Source organism: Juglans microcarpa x Juglans regia, chromosome 6D (assembly GCF_004785595.1).
Source record: "Juglans microcarpa x Juglans regia isolate MS1-56 chromosome 6D, Jm3101_v1.0, whole genome shotgun sequence".
NCBI lineage: Eukaryota > Viridiplantae > Streptophyta > Magnoliopsida > Fagales > Juglandaceae > Juglans > Juglans microcarpa x Juglans regia.
The window spans coordinates 36,703,599-36,725,746 of record NC_054604.1 but is presented as its reverse complement, the minus strand read 5'-3'; the positions used below and the strand labels follow the sequence as shown (position 1 = coordinate 36,725,746).

At 36.2% G+C, this 22,148-nt stretch overlaps 4 protein-coding genes across 5 annotated transcripts; 1 reads left to right on the top strand and 3 right to left on the bottom strand.

Annotated features, from left to right (window-relative positions):
• The first annotated feature begins 2,858 nt into the window (after positions 1-2,858).
• On the top strand, positions 2,859-6,516 carry LOC121233972 (transcription factor MYB97). The gene is made up of 3 exons (XM_041129756.1): positions 2,859-3,822; positions 4,264-5,113; positions 5,837-6,516. Exons 1-3 carry the CDS (start codon positions 3,451-3,453, stop codon positions 6,106-6,108), a joined length of 1,494 nt encoding a protein of 497 aa, XP_040985690.1. The 5' UTR covers positions 2,859-3,450; the 3' UTR covers positions 6,109-6,516.
• Positions 6,517-8,151: 1,635 nt separating this feature from the next.
• On the bottom strand, positions 8,152-11,208 carry LOC121235319 (autophagy-related protein 8C-like). 2 transcript variants are annotated; one of them, XM_041131657.1, is made up of 5 exons: positions 11,013-11,208; positions 9,722-9,777; positions 9,562-9,614; positions 8,726-8,844; positions 8,152-8,468 (listed from the first exon to the last, which is right to left on the bottom strand). In XM_041131657.1, exons 1-5 carry the CDS (start codon positions 11,047-11,049, stop codon positions 8,374-8,376), a joined length of 360 nt encoding a protein of 119 aa, XP_040987591.1. In that variant the 5' UTR covers positions 11,050-11,208; the 3' UTR covers positions 8,152-8,373. The 2 variants fall into 2 exon arrangements, with proteins under 2 accessions (XP_040987591.1, XP_040987592.1); XM_041131658.1 differs by having other exon boundaries at positions 9,722-9,853; positions 11,013-11,206.
• A 2,089-nt stretch (positions 11,209-13,297) lies between these two features.
• On the bottom strand, positions 13,298-15,628 carry LOC121235593 (CASP-like protein 2D1). Its single transcript, XM_041131932.1, has 3 exons — positions 14,618-15,628; positions 14,408-14,519; positions 13,298-13,564 (listed from the first exon to the last, which is right to left on the bottom strand). The coding sequence occupies exons 1-3, from the start codon at positions 14,974-14,976 to the stop codon at positions 13,298-13,300; spliced, it is 738 nt and encodes a 245-aa protein (XP_040987866.1). The 5' UTR covers positions 14,977-15,628.
• A 143-nt stretch (positions 15,629-15,771) lies between these two features.
• LOC121235021 (probable beta-1,3-galactosyltransferase 2) lies at positions 15,772-21,363 on the bottom strand. The gene is made up of 11 exons (XM_041131216.1): positions 20,929-21,363; positions 19,873-19,969; positions 19,621-19,685; positions 19,328-19,539; positions 19,165-19,228; positions 18,582-18,654; positions 18,330-18,450; positions 17,735-17,822; positions 17,541-17,666; positions 17,338-17,447; positions 15,772-16,268 (listed from the first exon to the last, which is right to left on the bottom strand). The coding sequence occupies exons 1-11, from the start codon at positions 21,039-21,041 to the stop codon at positions 16,120-16,122; spliced, it is 1,218 nt and encodes a 405-aa protein (XP_040987150.1). The 5' UTR covers positions 21,042-21,363; the 3' UTR covers positions 15,772-16,119.
• Between the last annotated feature and the right edge of the window lie 785 nt (positions 21,364-22,148).

The following is a 22,148-nucleotide window of genomic DNA, read 5'->3' as shown; positions in this document are numbered from 1 at the left end:
AAGACGTACACCTGCTAAAGTGGATTTACCACACAAATGAATAGACATGGTTACAAGAGTCATCCGGCTCATTGATCTGCAACGAAATCTTTAGCAAGTCACATGAATAATACAAACCGGATCATGGACTATCAAATCAATCGCTAAAAGCTTTGCTGCCTTCTTCTCATCGCGAGATCGGAGGGGTGAATGAAATCCAAAGGCTTCGCTTTTTCCCGTGAAGTTTCTTCTGATTCCTAATAACACAAACATCCCCGTCACATGTGTATCGTTGTTTGGACTGGCCAGACGGCTCTGAAAAACAGCTGAACAAGTTTGAGAACAAAGCCATGTCCATGCAGGCGGTCTCAAAGCTCCAACTCTTATCTCCCACAACGTACACACATATATACATATAGAAGCAGGCATTTTGGTTGTGCAAATAACCAATTTTTTCCCACCTAAGGGCGGCCTTGTAAAGTAAGCTGGTCAATATTAGTTGGCTCTGATTTTTGACAAACGACAACTCAAAACTCTTATTTGCCTTAAATTCTTACAATCCGTTGCTGAAAGCAGCAAAACGTGTTGGAACAAGGCATCGGTTCTTAGGGTTGGCTAGCTTATCATAACTTATTAGGCGGTCTGTTTCGTGCTAAGTCTTCGTTTAGACGTTGAGATGAGTTGAATTGTGAATAATAATATTTTGTGGATTCTATTGAGATGAGTTTAACTTTTTAAGGTTGAGATTGGTTTAACTTTTAGTTTAGTTCAACAACCAAATCTATTTTAATTGTTATGTTGCACGAGTCTATTTTAATTGTTATGTTTCATGTGCAAAATATTTTCAACCATTTTTTATTTTATATTGAGAGGGCTTTTAATTCTATTTCTTGAATGGATGTTGAAAGGTTAATTAATTGGTTCCTATACCTTTAATTTAGGCCTCGTTTGGATAGTGAGATTATGAGATAAGATCATAATCTGTAAATAATAGTGAAATGATTTGGGTTAAGATACTCAGGTAATTTTGAAAAAGGAAATAGAAAATGTTGAATAAAAATATTATAAAATTAAATATTATTATAATATTATTTTTGTTTTCGAATTTGAAAAAGTTAAATTATTTTTTGTATTTTATCTAAAAGTCTGTGAAAGTTGTAATGATGATTAGGTAATGATTAGATGAAAAAATTAAAAATTTGAGATTGACAAATATTTATATTTGTAATATTTGGATATTGAGATGAGATGAGATCTCTGTTGATCATCAGGACGAAACTATGGTTTTTTTTTTTTTTTTTTTAACAATCAGGACGAAACTATGTAATAATTACATAAATGGGTCAAAACATGCAACACTAGCCTAATCAATGATTTTCTTCAATTTCTTGTCTTAAATACGTTTTACAACTCATTTAACAATTCAAAAGGATCAGATGAACACAGCATATAAGATTTGAGAAAATCTATACAACCTCGGCCTACTATTCACACAACCTTCACACACCACATTTTTTTTAATTCTTATTATTTTTTCTTTTAATCAATATTTAATATATGAATAATGAATAGAAGAATTGAATTAATTTAAAAAAGAATAAACTCAAAAAAAATATATATTAAAGAATTTAAAAATTTAGAAAAATGTGGTGTGTAGAGGTTGTGCAGCGCTCGCTTCAAAATAAAAGGATAAAAAAAAAAAAAAAAAAAAAAAAAAAAAAAAAAAAAAAGCAAACAAACAAACTTGATCGAAGCGAGTCTCTCTTCAAACCAAATCTAAAAAAAATAAAAAAATGCACTCCAAAAAAAAAAAAAGTATCAAAATTGTATTATTATTATTATTTTGTTTTGAGACAATGAAATGGGATAGTGAGTTCTGACCAAGTCATAGCTAGCATATGCTGTCTGCTAGCTTAGAGTAAACCCCGCGCCGGATGTATACATAGTTTCTTTTGTGATCTTGTTGTATTAATAACTTACGCGGTAATACGTAAAATATAACTAAAATTTGTTTGATATTAATTTGTTATCTTAATTGTCGGGTAGGTCTTCTAAATATAATCATCTGCTCGCTAACTTCATTCAAATCTTTGATTAGTCGTTTCTAACAACACTAAGGCCTGCATGCAGCACTTCAACTCTCTCTCGCTCTCTCTGCCTACAAATCCGATCAGTCTCCACCATCAACTCATGATAAAGATAATAACTACTTCCTAGAAATTTAGACAAGCCTACTTTCTAGGAAATTGGCCTAGCCTCCTTCAACTTGAATCTAGCTACATGATTTCAGAATAAGATTAGCATCAATAAAAGTGCATAATTTGTGGTAAAAAATAAAAAATATATGCATTTAATTTGGACCGTTTATATTATCATGTTATATATATATGATGCTCCATTCTGCGATTGTGCGTCTTTTACAGCCTCGTTAATTTTTGGACCAAATTAAAATGGCCGAAAGAGATGCATCCTTAAAGGGAACAAACATCAGTCATGTGTTAACTGTTAAGTCTGAAAAGCCTCTTCTAGTCTATGGCATAGTACAAACGCATTTACTAAGTACTTACAAAGAGCCCACCACCCTGGCAAAACTCCATATGTAACCCCCCAAACCCAATATTGCTGGATAAGCGCGTGTTCTAGAGGATAAGGGTATCTTAGAAATTCTAGAACTTGATGATCTATTGTCACTGTTTTCCCAATTGCTAGATGTGTTTTTTTTTTTTTTTTTACCACACTCATGAAAACTGAAAAAGTGAAAAACCAAGGCTGTAATCCGCTCGGCAGCCAGCTGCTTGTGAGCAAATGGGATAGGACAACAGCAAAAAAGTGCTGTAAAGGATAGAACCTAAATCCAAAATGGGTAAACAAAAGCGCCTAAAATGGAACACCATGAGGTTGGAGAAGTACCCGGAACCGCAATACTAGGTTTCTCTCTCTCTCTCTCAACCTCCCTCTAAATTGCTCTCACTCCCCCACACCACCTTCTCTTTGTGGGTCCCAGTCACGGACAATCCCTCCAATTCCATCTCCATCCTCATCTCGACTCTGCAACCAACACCACCACTCTTGCAGCCTCTCCCTCTCTCTCTCTCTCTCTAAGAACCCAAAAACCCAAGAGCTCACATTCTCACGTCTTCAATCTGAACAGCAATTTCCGTTTCTGGGTTTTCCTTTTTCCTTCTCGTCTTCTTCTTTTATGGTGCAGACAGCCCCTCGGAAACCCAGAAAGTACTTTTGAAAGGTGCCATATCCATCTATTTTTTAGTGCCATATTGTACAAAAATAGTTGATAAAAAAATAATAAATAATAAAAAAAGAGAGAAGATTTTGTAAAGCAAAATCCAGAGGGCCCACCCGAATCAGAGGCAGTGCAGCTACAAGCAATAATAGAGTAACTAACCGAGTTATAAGAAAGTAGTGTCCTATAAACGAGCCGTGTTTGGCCGCTGGGAATCTTAGTTGGTAGTAATGAAACCCAGCAGCAACAACAACACCGGCGGAGCACAGAACGAGGGAGTTGGGTCCACGGAGTCGAGCGCTGGGGTAGGAGGGGCCGAGGGTAATGGAGGTCATGGAGGAGGGGTCACGCTGAAGAAGGGACCCTGGACGGCGGTGGAGGACGCGATTCTCACGGAGTACGTGAGGAAGCACGGGGAAGGGAACTGGAATGCAGTGCAGAGGAACTCCGGGCTCGCCCGCTGCGGCAAGAGCTGCAGGCTCCGCTGGGCCAACCACCTCAGACCCAATCTCAAGAAGGGTGCCTTCTCCCCCGAGGAGGAGAGGCTCATTCTTCAGCTCCACGCTAAGTACGGCAACAAATGGGCTCGCATGGCTGCTAGGGTACATACAAATTTACCTATATGCACTAGCATGTTTGCCGTTTGGTTAATTGGGTTTTGTTTCTCGCTTCTGCTGTTTCAATGTTTTTGGTTTTCTCTCTCTGTCCATCTTTTAGTTCATCAGTTTTATCTATAACTTGAATTCTGCACTTTCCTTTTCCATTTCCATTGAATTTAACCCTCTTTTAAAATATACGTCGGGCTAGTTCTTGTGGTTTGATAACAAATGTTGTGAGTTTATGAATAGATAATTTGTTGGTAATTATGCCTACAGAACCCCATGCAGTTCAATTAATTTCCTATGCCATATAAAACCAGGCTTTGCCTTTTCCTGTTGTGTTCTCAGAACATATGTTTGGATGTTTTTTTGATGCGTTACAAAACAAAACGTTGCCTGGTTTGTTTTGCATTGACAATAACTGTGTCTCTCTCTCTCTGCCAGTTACCCGGACGAACAGACAACGAAATCAAGAACTACTGGAACACCAGGGTGAAGCGGCGGCAGCGGCAAGGCCTCCCTCTCTACCCACCTGACATCCAGCCATCAACCCAATCCCATTCCCAACCCACCACTCCAGCCTGCTCCACCCCTTCAGCCCCATCCACACCCACTAACCCAAACAGTCCGACCTTCCATTTCCACTCCCACCACCAATATCCTTCTTTAACTCTCTCCCCCACCCCACCACCCCACTCTCCTTCTCACCAACCCCTTTCTCCACAGCCCTTCACCACCGGCACCTCTTTCCCTCTCTTTGACCCCACCACCACCTCCTCCTCCTCATTCACCTTCCAGCGCCCCCCTCCGATCCTAGGCACCCCTATTCGCTTCAAGCGCTACCGTGACTCCACCGGATTCTCACTGCCTATTCCGTCAACAACACAGAGTAATAAAGCTCCTCTGGGTCAGCTTGCATTGACCCAGTTGCCTGATATGGCTTCCTTTCAGTTCCCAGTGACTTTTAGCCACAGTTCGCCGCAGTTTCCGAGGACGCAATTAGAACTAGACCAAATGGTGTCGCCGGTCTTTGCTTATTCTGTGAAACAGGAGCTCCCTTCAAACCAATTATCATCCCATCCTTCTCAGGCCGAGATGTCGGAGATTACCATCGATACCAAGGTTAATGCGGCTGCGAGTCAGGGCAGTGGCAATGGGTTGTTGGAGGACTTGTTGGAGGAGGCTCAGGCATTGGCAGCTTCCAGCCACGGTTTGAAGACACACAGTTTTTTGGAAGAAAAGCGTGTGTTCGAGGGGTTCAAGCTGGGTTCTAGTTCTACTCATTGCTCTTCTGGTGACTTCTCTTTCTAATTTGCTTAAACTAGTACTAATAATATATAAGAATCTATGTCTTAGTGAGTACATTGAATTATTGCATTTTAAGTTATCGTTGAATGCTGTATGATTGTTGTAGGCTATAGGAATTTTGACGCACTGTTTCTGTTTTCTACGTGCTCTGTCTCTGGGCTGTGCCAGTGTGTGCGAGCTTAAGATATTTTTAGACATTAATTCCAGTTTTCATGCTTCAGTTGCATTTCCTGTCTGCTAACATTTCTAAGTTACGAATTTAGATTATAGATTCTTTAACTCTCATTTGGGAAATTCATGCTGCAATCCTAACTATTCGCTATTATTTTCAAATTGTACCCTAAATTATCAAAATTGTCAATTTGCTCCCGAAACTACCACCTCGATTGAGATCAAAAGATCAATGAAAAATAGGACATTGCTAGGATCTTGGTTTTGCAGAAGATGAAGGTAGGTTAGATAAGCAAATATTATTCATATGACTTCAGGCGTACCTGAATTATAGTTGTTGTAATTACTGCTAGTGTTATTAATAGAAGAACACAAGTATGGTGCTGTTTCAATTACAGACACTACAGACACCTGGTTCTATTAAATTGATGTGATCTACATATGAACAAATCAAATAGATTCAAACCGACTAACTTCACTGAGTCATATGAATATGAATAATGCCTATTGCTTAACATGTTCCTTTTTATACATACAGGAGTGAAACCACAGGAAGAATCAGGGGTTCTGATCAACTCCATGAATGAAGACTTGTCGAAACTGTTCAATGGTATCCCTTCAAACATGCAAGTCCCAGATTGGTACAGTGATTGTGGGGAAATCTCCAATGGCCAATCTTCAGGTGTAACAGATGATAATATTGGGATCGACATGCAACATATAGCTTCTTTTTTTCCACTTGGTGCCACAACTGACCACAGTAGAACCCCCGACGCCTGCTCTTGGGACAACTTGCCTGGAATTTGCTAAGATGCAAGTGCATATATGAGTTAATTAATCATTATAATAAATAAAATAAAAAAGGCTTCAAAGTCATTATGGGGTTTTCTTGTTTTATCTTTCCTTTTATTTTGTTTTGATGGGATTTGTTTTAATAGGTATTATTTCCTTCATTATTCTGAACTTGGAAGCAGGGGCAGAATGATCGTTTCTATATATCTGAACAATGAATTATCAGCAGGGTTGCTGGTTCCTCCAATCCTTCATCTTATGGCTATTAATATAGAGCCAAAGTTAGTGTGTTAGCGGAAGGATTGTTGCACTGTTGATGGAACTCAATTATATGTATTAAATGTCTAAATTCAGCTGGGGATGTAATGTAATCTTTGCCAAATTTGGAGGCCACCAGAACATTAAGGCCCCGTTTGGATAGTAAAAGTGTTTCGTTTTATCTTATCTCATCATTATAATTTTTTTAAATTTCTACACAAAATATAATAAACAATTTAATTTTTCAAATTTTAAAATAATAATAATATTAAAAAATAATATTTTAATAATATTTTATTCATTTTTTAATTTTTAACTAAAATCATATCATATCATCTCACTATCCAAACTGCATCAAGAGAATTTGGATTAGTTAACTTTTTTGGACAAATCATATACCTTCGTAGTACTATAATTAACTACATTCCCTGCGTGAGTGTACAGCTGCCCATCCAAGCTAAGCCAAATAAGACTGCTAGCTGCAAATCCAATGGGTTTTTCAGCCTCTCACACTGCTTTCGGGATTCCCATGTGCTAATAAACCATCGAGATTTGAGGCGCCCACTGCAAGCTCTCTGCCATCTGTTTTCCACTGCAAATAGCTTCATGGTTGTATGGATCATTGTTTTGAATACCATGCTGGATGGTATATCGGTCAAGTGGAATCAAATATTTCAATATTGGTATCATTTTATATACCGTTTTGAAATAGTCAATATATAAATAAAATTATATATATAAATATATATATAAATTATATTCTAAAATAATAATCTATATATAAATAAATTATATATAAATATATATATATATATATATATATAAATTACAAATAGATTGGTACGAAACATATATGATACATATACCGGTCATTGGGCCTGTACAAAAAATATCAGCAGTACCAACTGGTACGATACGAAATTAAAAATAGTGATATCGATACTCCTACCAAAGGAAAAAACAATTTGGCAAGTCACTGCCGACTGCAAAACTAATTTAAAAGGAAAATGCTAGTAGAACTTCTCAAACTTACTGTTCAATCTTACCGCTAATGTATTTTATTTTATTTTTTTACTTAATGGTTAAGAAAGTGACTATTAGTGAAATTATATATATTTTTATTTTTTTCTTAATGATTAAGAATGTTAAAAAAAATACTTAAAACAACATCAAAACAAGGAGAACAAAAATTTTATAACTAGCAGTACGGCCTTGGCGGCCTGCTAGCATGATCCAATTTAAATATACAGACAACCCTCCTGAAATCGTGACCTCCTTTAAACACTTAAATCACCAATTATCTTTAAAAACTTGAGTGGAGGAACAATGTCAATAGGTGAATTCACATGTTAAGATTTGAATTAAGATCACTGCCTTGATATTATGCTTAATTACCTCCTTTAAATCCCACTCAACTCTCTTAAACCAATCATCAATAGGACTCACTACTTTTTCAATTTTTCAAAAAAAAAATTAAACACATCTCAACCTATTTAATACATTTCAACCTAAAAAATTAAACTCATTTTAACCTAAAAAAATTAAACTCATCTCAATAAGACCCACAAAATACTACTATTCACAACTCAACTCAACTCAATGTACAATCACAGCCTTAAACTCGTAGAAAAGTCCGATTATAACCGTTTAGATTATATTCTGTAACATAAACTGCAAAACATCAAAATGCATTAATGGTGTCTTCAATGTTTCAAATGTAAAAACGAACAATTTATGATTAGACAGGCTTGGAAACAGAAGTTCAGACACGCAGACATCCACATCCAAAGGAGACATCGGATGTAATGTGTACTTTTAGAAACTATTTACCGTAGCATTCATCAAAATATTCCAAGGGTTAACTATATAACATTTACTACACAGTATATCCATAGAGTCCGAGCGAGTTTTTTAAGAAAGATCCTCAAGTTGGAATGCACCAATTAGAGCTGACAGCAAAGAATATACATAATCTTGATCTGCTTCTTAAAAATATAATTCACATATAATTCAGCTAGACAACACTCAGAATGTTCCAAAAGCGTTCTCCCCACTGTAAGTCATGTAAAGAAACCCATCCTCATCTTTGTTTTCCTCGTAAATAGCAGACATCATGGCAGCTGCAATAAAAACAAAACATACATACAAACTAAGTTAGTACAGAAGCTCTTCACGCTAATTTTAAAGGAGAAATGTCGTTCTTAATACTAGATTAGTAGATTTGCCATCCTCGGCCACTTAAAATGCACGATGTCAGCTGATGTGACTGACTGGAGATAGACAAATCTAAAATGAAAAGTACAATTGCTGTATTTCAAGAACACATCTAGTACCAATAGATCTCACTAAAAAAAAAAAAAAAAAGAAGGATTCTCACCAGTTGGTGGCAAGATATTCTTGACAAAGATAAATATGGCCTTCTCAGCACTAAGCTTAATCCTTTTCCGGACCACATATACAAACTGCCCAACAGTCAGATCAGCAGGAACCAGATATCTGCATTCATCAGAGACAAGCTAGACTCACCTTCTACAAGGTAAAAACTACATGATATTTCTTTAAGCCTACTTGTAACATTGCATTTTATATAGGATAGACTTATACAACCACCGTAGTTTATGGTCATATATCAAGTATAGTAACCATCACACAGGAATTTGCTTGAGAGCATAACCTAAATATTTATTTAGACACCCTCAAGTTATATAGCACCCCCACTGACAATAGAACAAGACAACAATTGAACTCTATCTACTTCATAGATACGTCTCTCCTCTCAGTGATAAGTGAGCTCTCTTCAACTTATGAACATTTACTGGATGACCTTTACTAGTAATAGCACCAAGCATGCCAACTAGCTTACAGTCAAATAATTCAGAGACAAGAATATCTCGTGTTACTACAGGCTCATTTCCTACAAATGTAAATGAACTATACGGCCTGCAAGCCCGAGTATAATTTCTGATCACGGACAAAAAAAAGAAAAATAGCATCTCAAATGGAGAGAATTGGCACAGTAATAGACATTAGAAGGTATATTTAACCACCAAACGACATAAAACAGCAAAAAACAGCAAAATATTAAAGTTGGAACTCTAAAAGATGAGTTTTGGGGTTGAGGAGTCCTAGCCTATTTGAAGACATTAATAATCATAATCTAAGCATTACCCAGGCTAGGAATAATTAATGGGAAAAAAATAATAGCCAACTAACTTCTTCTTGTCAATGTTGGGTATCTCACTTCGCTCAGCCTTCTCCACAATAACCTATATGGAACAAGAAAATCCATGAAAATAGTAATTGAAGACAAATATTTGGTGTAAGAGTTCTGCTAGATAGGCACGCACTTAAAAATGAGATACAGACTTCATACCGGTATTCTATCAGGATACTTCTCCCTGATTCGAGCAGATTCTGCCTGCCTCCTTTCTGGAATGCAGACAAAAATGCAACACATGTTAACATGTACACAAGTAAGCTTTGTGGAGAATTTTACAAAACCGATCTACAGAAAGATGTCAGAAAAATTACACGCTCCTTACTAAATGCATGCTAATATATGTAAGAGGCAGAGAGGGTGGCAAAGTATGAAGGATAGCTATGAAAAAGGACATTATTTATTTCCCTTTGGCAATTTCACGTACTTATTATCTGTCTCCTTAGAGGTTCTTTCCCAGGATACTATTATGGATCATATATATCTTCTCTGAATTCCCCATTTTTTTAAAACAATAACTCCAATGGCAACATATTTTTTCAGACAAAACATATTTTTAAGTTGGAAATTTCTTAATGAAGAACTAATTGTGTCACATAATGCAAAAATGAAAGATTGTGGCAGTTCATCTCATTGGCAAGTGCAAGTAACGTAAATTTACCAAAACTTTGCCTCACTTCTATTTTTTTTTCATTAAAACCATAGTATATACTGATATATCTTTTTTCTGATTGTAAAGCTTATCCAGGTTTTTCATTGTTCCACACAACCACAGTCAAGATTGAAAGGCATTCCAATTTTGATAATTTCTCAACACATCTATATAGCGGGTATGTCAGCGTTCTCTATTAAAACAATGACAGATCACCAATCAAACCCACCAATCCCCAACATCGCAATCTGTTATAAGATCAAACGGAGAAAGGACAAGAATTAAAACAACAAACTTTGCTACAAAATTAAATTTTTAGAAAATCGCGTGAGAAAGGCAATCATGGATGATGGAACTAATACCAGATCACGGCAAATATATACTTCAACCTATTCATTCATGTTAGCACAAACCATCTTTTAATCAAACAACACCAATATATCGTCCCACAACTATAGATAGCTATGATCCACGAGTTCCATTAATTAACGATTCAGATGATAAAACAGGTACTTCTTCTAAATTACAATTTCAAAGTGCCAAAAACACAGATCATGTTTAACTATGTACACACACAAGAAAGGGGAAAAGAAAACGCGTTTCGAATACACGCAAAAACAATGAGCAAATTGGGAATTATCATAGATATTAACCCATAAGCAATATGACCTTAATCAAATTAAAAACCCAGATCGTAAAACTCGGAGTTTCAAAACATCAACTACAATTGTATTAAAAACCAGCAACAAAACACAAACACACGAACACGGAGAGAGGGGGGGAGCGGGAGAGAACCGAGGGGATGTTCGAGCTTGAAGGAGCTTTTAGCCATGGCTTGGAACTCTCTCTCTCTCTCTCTCTCTCTCTGTGCTACTGCTTTGATGACACTAGTTTTAATCACAAAAATGAAGACTGAAGTGGAGAAATGAGTTAGGGTTTGGGCAACGTATGCAAAAAGAAAGGAATGTGTGGTGTCCGGATTTGGACGATGAATTGGATTTTTCTTAGTTTTCACCGGTAGACGATCTTCTATTAATTACTATTTGGTAACTGATATTCAACAATGCGCGCGTTACTGCCTTTCTCACTTTACCTTTCGTCCTTAGGTGGAAGAGCAAAATATATCAAAAATAAAATAGGTTTTTTTCTTTTGCTTTTTTGTAAATCTTTTCAACACAAACTGAATACAGACCAGAAAGAATTGTATTCATAACTCCTACTTAAATTAAAAAAATTCTAAATTCTCATTAGTTTTCCACGCGCATTTACATATAAAATGATTCTATAAATTAATGTTATTTATGAAAAATAATTTATATAAGTTCTAAATAGATAAATCTCATACAAGCCTTTATAAAAAAGTAGACCCCACCTTAAAAAAGTGTAAAAAAAATTATTATTTATTAATGGGACCTATTATTTTACAAAAAACTTGTATAAAACTTATCTATTTGAAACTTGTATCTAGCATTACTCGTTATTTATTTTTCACGAGACGCCAGCCACTAATATACTAAATGATATATATTAGTCCTAAGAAATATAAAATCTGAAAATGAAATTATAATCTTTAATGCATATAGGTATTTTTTATGATGATACGTAAGCATTATATTGATAATGTTCAATACAAGTTCTGAATATGCAAGTCTCGTATAAATTTTTTTATAAAAAATAAATAAATTTCACAAAGAAAAAATTACTATTAAGTCTATTTTTTAAAAGTCGTATACAACACTTATTTGTATAAATTATCACTTGATTTAAAATTATTAGCTTGTAGTTCCAGGTGATACCCGCATATGTGGGGACAGGGTCAACTCTTCCTTGCACCCCGCTCTTAGGAGGCGAGGGTGGGGGCAGACATTCCATCCACCCACCTCCCCGCTTACTTCAAGAGTACTAATGCCCCATTGGGTCTTAAAATTATTTATGAGTCTAAAAATATATTTTTGGACCCAAATTATTATATAACTTAAGTTGTAAATTAAAATTTGTATATATAACAATAATTTAAAAACTAATAACATAGTTATATGTTATTAATTTTTAAATTTGTTAAATTGATTCATAATATTGTATTGTATTAGCCTCTTAAACTAAATTTTTATATAAGAAGTAAATGCAATATAAGCTTGTGAAAATTTAAAAAAAATTATAATATATATTTATATATATAAATTTGTATCCCCGCCCACTCTAAAGAGTTAGATGCAGGGCAGTGGCCCCGTCACCCGCATCTGACAGACAGGGGCGGCCTCCCTACCCACCGCTAGCTTGTACAGAAACCATAATAAAGTTTGGTTCTCTCCACTTAACAGGCATGCGAAGCATTAAAGGAAGGCACAAAGCACATATACACGCTGTCGCTTCAAGAGGAGAGAAGAAAAATGGAAAAGAAAAGGAGGAAGCCTTGTTCTCTTGTGTTCATGCAAAGCCCACGTGAGTAGAAGATGGGCTAACTTTTATTGGGCTTTTCTTAGAAGATCAGAAGTTATTAATCCGTCCAATTAGAATTTATTTATACCATATCCAAATTGTATCATATTGCCATATTAATGATAATAAGAGATAATCACTTAATAAGTCCTAATGTCTATAATAAAATTATAGAGAGAGAGAGAGAGAGGTTGCAAAGTGCTGTCTTTTGGTCTGGTAGGTGAGATGGACCATGGAAGATTTCTGAAGCAAACCCATTCCCACCTTTTTTCTTCCTTTTTGAAAAGGTGGCTTGTGTTAGGTTGAAAGCATCTACTTCTTGCCACGATTCAAGCTATGAACACGAAACTTATTGAGTGCACTTTCTGAAACTTAAAAGCATTATAACTTATACAAATTTTCTAACACATTTGTTTTGTGTGTATATCACGGTAACATGAAATTCTGCTAGTGATAAATTGACGTGTACATATGTTGTTTAGTGACTGTAATACTTCTCTTTATTTTTTTTTATACTAGTTGACGTTTTATGTGGCAGATGTCACATCGACGTGTTTTTGTTGTGTCAACAAGAACTTTATCTTTGTGAATTCCAGCTCTAAGAGGAACTGCCTAATAAAACCAATAAAAGAAATATTTAATTAAGCTGATCTTTCTTGTTCCACCTCTGGAGAAGGGAGGGAAGGAGGTTCAAACATGCTGAAAGTCCTAAAAGCAGAGATGAGAGCTAGAACAATGAAGCAGCAAAGAGCCAAAACATGGAGAAGTAAGGCTATCTTCATTTTACTGCAAAACCTTCCATAGGAACTACAGGCTTCGCTCCATGTGACTTCCCTGTCACCATTGTAAGCTAAGTAGAGTATCTCCAACACTGCAGCCCCGGATGTGACCATTAAGTAAGCTACAATCTGCACCAAAAGAAGAACAATAAATAAATTAAAATAAAACAAAAACCTTTTAAAATATGTATCAATTATGACTATGTGGTTACTGGGTTGCACATCACTACTTCCCCTAGACTAGAAAATAAGAACCAATACTCTGTGAGCGAACCCAAAAAAAAAAAAAAAAAAAGAAGAAGAAGAAGGAGAATGGTCCGGCTGCGTTTGGATGTTGAGCTGAGTTGAATTCTCTATAAATAGTAGTGAGTTGAAATGGTAGAGTGAGTTCTGTGGAGCCTACCTAAAATGAGTTTAGATGCGTTTGGATGTTAAGATGAATTTAGATGTATTTGTGGAAAGTTGAAAAAAGTTATGGGTCCCACGTGTAAAGAGGTATTGAGTTGAAAAAAGTTTTAGGTTCCACGTGTGAAGAAGTTTTGAGTTGAGATAAGTTTAAGAATTTGAGAGTTATATGTTTGGATATTAAAATATGTCTAAATCTGAACCGAATTCAGCCGAGTTGAGTGCAACCAAGGAATCAAACCAGCCCAAATATTTGAAATATTTTAGGATTTTATTTACAAGAAAGATTTCAATGCTCCTTTTTTTATTTCTTCAATCTGCGAAAGGAGTTGGTTTGAAAGAAACGAGAGAAAGAATATTGTATTGGAATGGTGTTTAAATAGAGTTGTGGTAAAATGAAGGAATTCAGAACTCAAGGACAAGAGTCAAAGAACTCTGAGGGCTAAAATAAAAGAATAAATTATTCTCGAGACCAAATCCTTTTTCAAACTTCACCCACCATTCTTCAAATGAATGCATTAAAATACGTCAAGTCATGTGGGAATATCGGATTGGAGGAAATTAGACCTGGTCGGAGACAAAGAAGAGCCAGGGTTTTGCTACAAAGCATTTGCACCATAGGGAAATAGCAGCAACAAAAGCGTAACAAGCACAAATAGCACTGATGAAAACCATGTACCTGCATAAAGTAACTCCATCAATAGAAGAAAGTTGGAACGAAGACAATGAATAAACACTGTTTGTGTGTAGACAATATATGTGAAGTGCATTCCTTACTTGAGGCCCATAAGATTGCCGAACTCCAGTCTCCCATAGCTGCTGTTATCCTGCTGGTTTGTCACAGTTAGCCACATGGTTGCAGCACTAAGAGGAATCGCGCAGACCCTAAGAGAACAGTCAAGGAACTTGAGCTTTGGGATGTCGTCAATAGAGCTGGTTGCGTTGGCATCAAGATCTGTTCTCATTCTCAAATAAAATAAACCACCACCTTTTAAGTTTTTAACACTAGAAAGAACTGAGGCAAGGAGAGATACTGGGATATTATACCTAAACTGAGATGGGATTGTGGGGATAAATATAATCCACTCTCTGGTGTGAAAGAGGAATGCTAGAATAAACAGGGAGTGACAGATCATCCATGGCCTTTCTAGTGGGAAGAGTGAGAAATAGTGAGTGCTGTTTACTTTTTCAGTCTAAGAATGATGGGTATCATTGGTTTGGAATGATCTGGCAGACCCGTTTGATTGATTCCACATGGTCTCGAGACTCGCTTTTTAGCAATTCTAGAATCAAAAGAAGCCTCTGCTTAGTGCTTGATGTCGCTTTTAGCCATGTATTTGTTGGGACAGTAGAACTTCTCAGAATTTTGGGTACTGTTTTTCCCTACCAACTCGGATTTTTGGTTTTGGAAGGTGACCATTTTTTCAATCCGATCCATTCATTTTGTGGATTTGCCTATTCAGTTGATCCGGACAAAAACTTCTGCAACTCTCACCACTAACATGATAGAAGTTCCTAAATTTCATATAAGAGTTCTGCTACTCAATTCCATCATTTTGCCCCCACAAAAGTCAAAATTACCACTAGTTCAAATTGGATTTTTGGGTGTTTTTTATTTTTATTTTTTTTAAATATTAGAAAAAAAAATACATAAATGCACTAGAGGTAACATTTAAAAATAAATAAAAATCAAATACACTAGTGATGACTTTGAGGGTGGCAACAAGATGGAGCTAACTGGCATTATTCTTCATATAATACACAAACTGGATTAGATTTATCTGATCGAGTCGTGGGAATCAATCTACCGGACAGGCAAATCAAAGACTGGTTTGGTGAAGCTTCAGCATCAAGGAAAGAGAGAATCGTTAGATAGGGTATCCATCATCACTTCACTTGCAATCATGAAAAGGGTACAAAAGATATCAAAATTTCAACAGACAATTCACTAATATATATAGCAATAGGCAGCAGGTACTAGCCGAAATAGATATACTTATATGGAGCTACATTGGCCAAGGCAAACTTACAAATTGGCCCTCCAATTAAAGAATGAATAACTACAAGATCTTTCTCTTGTAGGTTTGCTATTGGATCTCTCCTAATCTAAAATGGAGTAGAATCCAGGGAAAGAAACCAACCTCTTTCCACCACCACTCCCCTTTCCTTTTTCTCCACCTTCGTCCATCTCATTCACATCTTTGAGTTACAAACATTTTCTGAAACAGACTCATGCCACGCATTTGCTTCCTCCCGAGTTTGGAAGAACCGTTTATCTGTCAGAACTCTGCAGCCCACAAAACATTCTCCCCTTCTCCACACCGCCGGTGAACCTCCTTAATCCTCTCGGCAGATTTGCAAATTCCACTGCAGCTCCAATCAAATGAAGCAACGCAGATGTTGCCTGCCTGAGCCTTCCACTCGCAATCTGCAGTAGAAATTGGCAGTAAGATACTTATTTAAGTACGACATTCTGTCTGCATAAGAAATGTTTCTTCTTTCCCTCCTGTTTTGTTATAACTTGCACCATGCATACATAAGCAAGAATGTCACACACATCCCTACAAATGACGGCAGGACTAATGCCACAACCCCATAAATTTGTTTGTTTTGTAACAAATCACTGTAGAGCATGGTACAGGCGTAATAACACAGATATTACTGTACAAACACCAATCCAAACCTGGAAGATCTTAAAACAAAATTTGTATGACAGAGAATCCTAACATCGAGCAAGAAGAGGAATCTGATCATAACAATTAAACTTTAAATTCAATGACCCAAAAACTATGATACCATGATAAGCCCCTACACAGGCCACTAGTTTAGTCATATATATGATATGGTTATGCATGGTTTATAAACAACACGTAGTGCTGAAACATGCTGGGGTGCCTCAGGAACAGAACCTAACTTGAAGAAACATGATAGTGATCAGTTCTATTGATTAAGCACTGCCCTATATGCTCTAATGTGGCAACACTCATTGCTCCTAAGAATGAAAATTATACCAGGTCATAGTGGTTTTTTTCCTCATAATCACAAAAGGAGATGCCTGGATAGTAAAGTTGTCTTATTTTCCAATACAGTAGATCTCTTTTGAGTGTGCGACACTAATGCGTTGGCTGTGGCAGGCTGCATCAATAACTGTGCTGCACTCCTTTGAGGTATCTCATTATTTACCAATTTTTCTTATTCAGTAGCAATTACAACAAAGCTCTGTGAACATTACAGCAAAACATGTTGGTATCTGATTACCAATTCCAAAAGCGTAAGACATAATGTCAGAGCTGCAACGTAAATGACTGTGCCAAGAAACCATATCAGTCTTCGTAAGTCAGATGCTTGATTACCTCCATTTGTTCATGAAAACTTACAAAACAATTGTCACAAAAATGCAAGCACACACTTGCACGCAAGCAAGGGCAAACACGCACATGCTTAGAAAATGAATGGATGCAGGAATTTATAAAATTAACTTTTACTCGTGAAATTACCAGGTGGTGTACCGCAACATAATCTACGGTCATCAATATGATCCACATCCAATCCAATGAACCATGAACCCAAGGAAACATCCTCATTAGCATACCTGTGTAACACATGCCTATGATAGCCATTTCAAGAGAAACAAGTTAGTTAGATGAACTTTGGGCAAAAGAATTAGCTACTCCCTTCACAAGAAGACATGCTCACTTACTGGTTGATTGATATATAACTAGCCAAATCTTTTGAAATAGCATATAGCTGCCCCGTAGCATGACGGAAATACTTGTTTCCCTCTTCACCAAATTTCCAATACTCTGGTTCATGGTATCTCACTCCCCTGTTGATAAAATGAGAAGTGTTATAAGCCCTAAATGTCTAACTACTGAAACAGAAAGACTCACTTACTTTTGAGCAAGGACTGGACCAGATTTCATGCATCCAATATACACCCTAGGCTTTGACCGGTGTCTAGCCAAAGTTGCTCCAAGTGTTGCTGCAAAAACATAATTCAATGTATGAAAATATGGACAAAGAAAAAAAAAACCATTATTTTTACATGGTGAATGAAACATAATCAAGACCGTAAGGACAGCAACATCTAGCAGCCTCTTGAACAAACTTAATATTTTAATCACATGCCAAAAAAGGGGGAAAAAAAAACAGATCATTTTATACTAAGCAAATTCTGAACTTTGATGAGTCATTTCGATTTCTATTCCGGCAAATCAACAATACCATTCTACTAAAGACACTGCTTTACATCACAATAACACTATTCTAAAATTACTGGAAGGTTTAAAGTGCAGACAAAAGTCTTTAGGCTAGTTTATGGATACGAACTATGCTGAGGAATTCGATTTGCAGAACTACATGAACATGTTTCTTTTACTCAAACAATTAATAAGGAAAAAAATAAAACTAAGCGCCTCTCTGCATTAAAAATAAATAAATATCCACATGTTCACAGCAACAGGGGTGGCTGTTAATGTTGCATTTTTACCTATATTTACATGTACATCATCATCAACTTTGACATAGAAATCTGCATCCCACAAAGTAACAGCAGTGGCAAAGTATATCTTAGTCTTGGCTGACAATTCAAGGTAACCCTCAACATGGTCCTGCGCCCATGAAATTTAGATAGAGAAAATAATGCAGTTAGCTGTTTCTTAAGTTCAACACAAACAGAGACTTTTAGTGTCAAAAGAAGATCAACAGGGATGTTTGAGAAGAACAAAGAGAAAAGCACTACCAGCCTCAAAAGATCCCCATGCCTTCTTTCCTCTGCTTCGATAGCTCTATCAAGGATACCACCTGATGTGGCACTAGCAATAGAATGGGCAAAGAGAGAGAGAGAATAAATCAAATTCCATCCATTAAAATAGCAAGAGTTTCAAAATCGGAAGTACCATATCTGAGTCATTATTGACCTATACAGTAGGAGATAGATAGATCATGTGAGGACACACACCTTACCACAATAGGAGATAGAGCATAGGATTTATGAATGCTGATAGAAATTTCAAAAAAATAAATTATTTCTTGTTCAAGTACATTTTCTTCGCCAACAAACCTCTTAGTTTTCTATCATATCATTCTACAGATAAAGTTTTCTAACCTCTTAGTTTTCTATCATATCATTCTACAGATAAAGTTTTCTTCAACTAGATTCCATTGCATCTATTCCATGATTCGACAGTGATAAGACAAAGAATCAAGTTTCATAATCTTCTTGATAGAAAGACCATAAAGTTTACAAGAATTAATAAAGAAAAAATTGATGAAAAAATAGAGTACATTTTCAAAATCATCATTACGATCATTAAAGTACCCACCTGTGACCTATTACAAATCGTACTACAATTCCCTTCTCTTCCTCCAGCTTCTTTCTTTTATCACCTGATTTCATCCTAAAAGTCAGGATTGATCAAACTCAATAAAAAAAAAACAAAAAAGGAAAAAAAAAAGTGATAAAATGTGGGTAAATGATCCACATACCTTGTGGCATCCAAGTAGCACGAACTGAATCTCTTCGCTTGCGGCTGCTAAAAGCAGTATTGACGCCTATAACCATCAAGTATTTTCTTTTCACTCTTGATTCAGAAATTTTGAGATCTTCTGATATGGGAGAACCGTTGAGAATAGATTCCTGTGCAGCCCTTGCAGCAGCTAATTCCATCTCCAAACTTGAAATTGTTTTATCTAATGCTCTGCATTCCATTCACAGCCACAAGATTAAATTTTCTTCATTCAATGGAAAACTCTATACAGGAAGCTCCAAAATTACTCACTGGATAGCATTACGCGTCTTTGAAACTTCCCCTAGAATGTTCTTGGGTTCATGCTTTACATCCTTCTAATGAAAATCAAAGACAACAAACATGTTAATAAGCCAGAAAACCTTTTCACGAAGGTGCTGAAAAAGGCTAAAAATGCAAAAGCAAGAAAACAAAACAGAAAAGCATTGTTATAGTTGTTCAGTTGTTAGGATAGAAGTAGATAGTAACGACAAAGTTTCAAACTATTTGGACAAACGTACTCACAATTCTTGATTCACAACCCTCTGAAACAAAATCTTGCTTTTCGTCCTCAACCCTTGTTGTCCTTGATATGCCTTTAACTTCAGGAACCGTCCACATTCTGTAGCCATAATATCTTCATCAGTGCTAGGAATACAGATGATAGGAAATTGTAAATTAATAATTATATAGATACGAGAAGAAATTCTAGTACATGGGTGAGTACCAAGAGAATCCCCCAAAGTACTTGACTCTACTATTAACGTAATCTACAAAATAACATCGAACCCAGGAAGCAATAAAATAAAGGAACCTAATCTCTCACATAAGAATAACGAACTGATAGGTGATCCACAGTTTCAATGGTACTTTTACACATGCAACACCAATTTACCAAAAGTAACTTTTTTCGGCTACCAAAATAACTTTTCACTTCTCTGACGGTGTATTCAGTGGGTAAAAAAGATTTATAAAGTATTATAGGAGGTCAAGGTCTGCCAGAAAACAATGAAAACACCAATACAGGCATTGACTAAGGAGTACAGATGTTTCGCATAAAGATGATACTGAGATTCTAAGAGATCAATTCAATGTATTCCATCGGCCCTATGTTTCATAATATCAATGAGGTCTCTTTTAGCATTAGGTTCCTTTTGGCGTATGAATAAATGCACTATTTCTGCGGCCTAAAGCACAATTAAGTGGGGGTGTGAAAAAGTGAAAAGAAGAGAGGGAAAGAGGGAAAGAGGGAGGGGAGCGGGGCTGATTCAGAAATTGATCACCCACGCGCACCACCATAATGCTCATAAAAAGCTGACTGTAATATTTGAATTCGAGCACCATCAATGGAAATAAACAAGTAAAAACATAATTGACTTGGATTTGGACACTAGGTTCAGATCTACCTATTCCTAAAAGAGGAATGGACAAAACAGACCTTCAATAATTAGGAAAAAAAACCAACAGATACGGAACAAAGCTACCCACTTTAGCAAATTGCACTTCGAAGCTACTAACCCAGAACAATCCTACATATTAAATTGGAAAGTCAAATCAGAAGGTAAATATGAGAAAGGATACCTGTCGGAGAAGAACATCCCGGTACAGAAGCATCCAATACAAAGAAGCAGAGCCCATTTCCGAGACACCACATTCTTTGAAGTTGGCTCCACTCCTTTGCTCTTCCAAGACATTATGCTCTCCTCCTCCTCCCAATCCTACTCGTTTTATTCAATCAAAAACAGGCTAAATTAAACCAAAACTACCATGTCAAATCCCAAGTCAACTTTCCCAGTTGACCCGGATTCAGACCAAAGTAATCCCCTTCCTTCACAAACTCACAGCTCTGGGCACAGATTATGGCTCCCTCAGTCCCGATCCTCCTGGATTTTCATATCTGTCGGGCTGTCTGTCCGAATGTCTCTCTCGATTGTAGTTGCAAAGAGGGTAGAGGTGCGTGGAATTGAGAGGTGTAGAAGACCCAACGACAGTGAAGTCTTATTATAAAATCATATAATGCAGTAAATTACTAAACGACCTTAACAACCCCGGTCTCCTATTCTGTACATGTACTCGATTTTCTCTAAGTAATCCGATTTGGACGGAGAGATAAGTTAAAATTATTTCATCATTATTTATTATTATTTATAAATTTTAATTTATAAATTTTATTATTATTTATAAATTATCTAACTATTTTATCTCATTTTATCTCTCCATTTAAATAGAATTATATGCTGTTAAATAATTTTCTTTTATTTTAAGAGCAAATTGACATTTTGTTAAAAAAAGAAAAGGTAATTATATAATAAAAAACTGATCAATTTTTTTAACCAGAGCTGCTGGGGACAACCGCAGTGTAAACTGCGATGCAATCTTTTTGCCACGTCCAATGATTTAAAATATATGTGTGTGTGTGATCCTATTTTTTAATCATATTTCATTAAATACCTTTTGTTTTCCACATAATCACCCATTGGAGGAAGGAAAGAAGCCTCTCAACAAAGCTTCACTCATCCATGGAAGGGGAAATAAATCCCCTTGATGCAAAGCAGAGCCCACGGGAGGGGATTTCATAGTCAAGCAAGCTTCACCCACGGGAGGAAATCCTTTTCGATGAAAACCATCCTCCCTTCCTTTCTCCTTCTTGATTTTATTCTTATCAGATTTAGGAGTTTAAACCAGAGTTCTGAGTGACTATTAAAACTGAAAGATTTCTTGAAAATTCATGTGGAAGCGAGGAATCAGCTAAAAGAGGAACAAGGAAGATAACCAATCAACATGCCCTTAGGAAGAGTAAA

Bases quoted from the DNA above. Each gene is read 5' to 3' on its own strand.
- LOC121233972 (XM_041129756.1), top strand. From the start codon at position 3,451: ATGAAACCCAGCAGCAACAACAACACCGGCGGAGCACAGAACGAGGGA. The intron at 3,823-4,263 runs GTACATACAAAT...TCTCTCTGCCAG, and splicing joins GGGCTCGCATGGCTGCTAGG to TTACCCGGACGAACAGACAA. The intron at 5,114-5,836 runs GTGACTTCTCTT...TTATACATACAG, and splicing joins TTCTACTCATTGCTCTTCTG to GAGTGAAACCACAGGAAGAA.
- LOC121235319 (XM_041131657.1), bottom strand. From the start codon at position 11,049: ATGGCTAAAAGCTCCTTCAAGCTCGAACATCCCCTCG. The intron at 9,615-9,721 runs GTATGAAGTCTG...TGTTCCATATAG, and splicing joins AGTATCCTGATAGAATACCG to GTTATTGTGGAGAAGGCTGA. The intron at 8,469-8,725 runs GTGAGAATCCTT...TTTTTATTGCAG, and splicing joins GAATATCTTGCCACCAACTG to CTGCCATGATGTCTGCTATT.
- LOC121235593 (XM_041131932.1), bottom strand. From the start codon at position 14,976: ATGATCTGTCACTCCCTGTTTATTCTAGCATTCCTCTTTCACACCAGA. The intron at 14,520-14,617 runs GTAAGGAATGCA...TACTTTATGCAG, and splicing joins GGCAATCTTATGGGCCTCAA to GTACATGGTTTTCATCAGTG. The intron at 13,565-14,407 runs GTCTAATTTCCT...CTTTTGGTGCAG, and splicing joins TCTTCTTTGTCTCCGACCAG to ATTGTAGCTTACTTAATGGT.
- LOC121235021 (XM_041131216.1), bottom strand. From the start codon at position 21,041: ATGTCTTGGAAGAGCAAAGGAGTGGAGCCAACTTCAAAGAATGTGGTG. The intron at 18,655-19,164 runs GTGGGTACTTTA...TTCTATTGCTAG, and splicing joins CGATTTGTAATAGGTCACAG to TGCCACATCAGGTGGTATCC. The intron at 17,667-17,734 runs GTAAGTGAGTCT...TTTTATCAACAG, and splicing joins GGTCCAGTCCTTGCTCAAAA to GGGAGTGAGATACCATGAAC.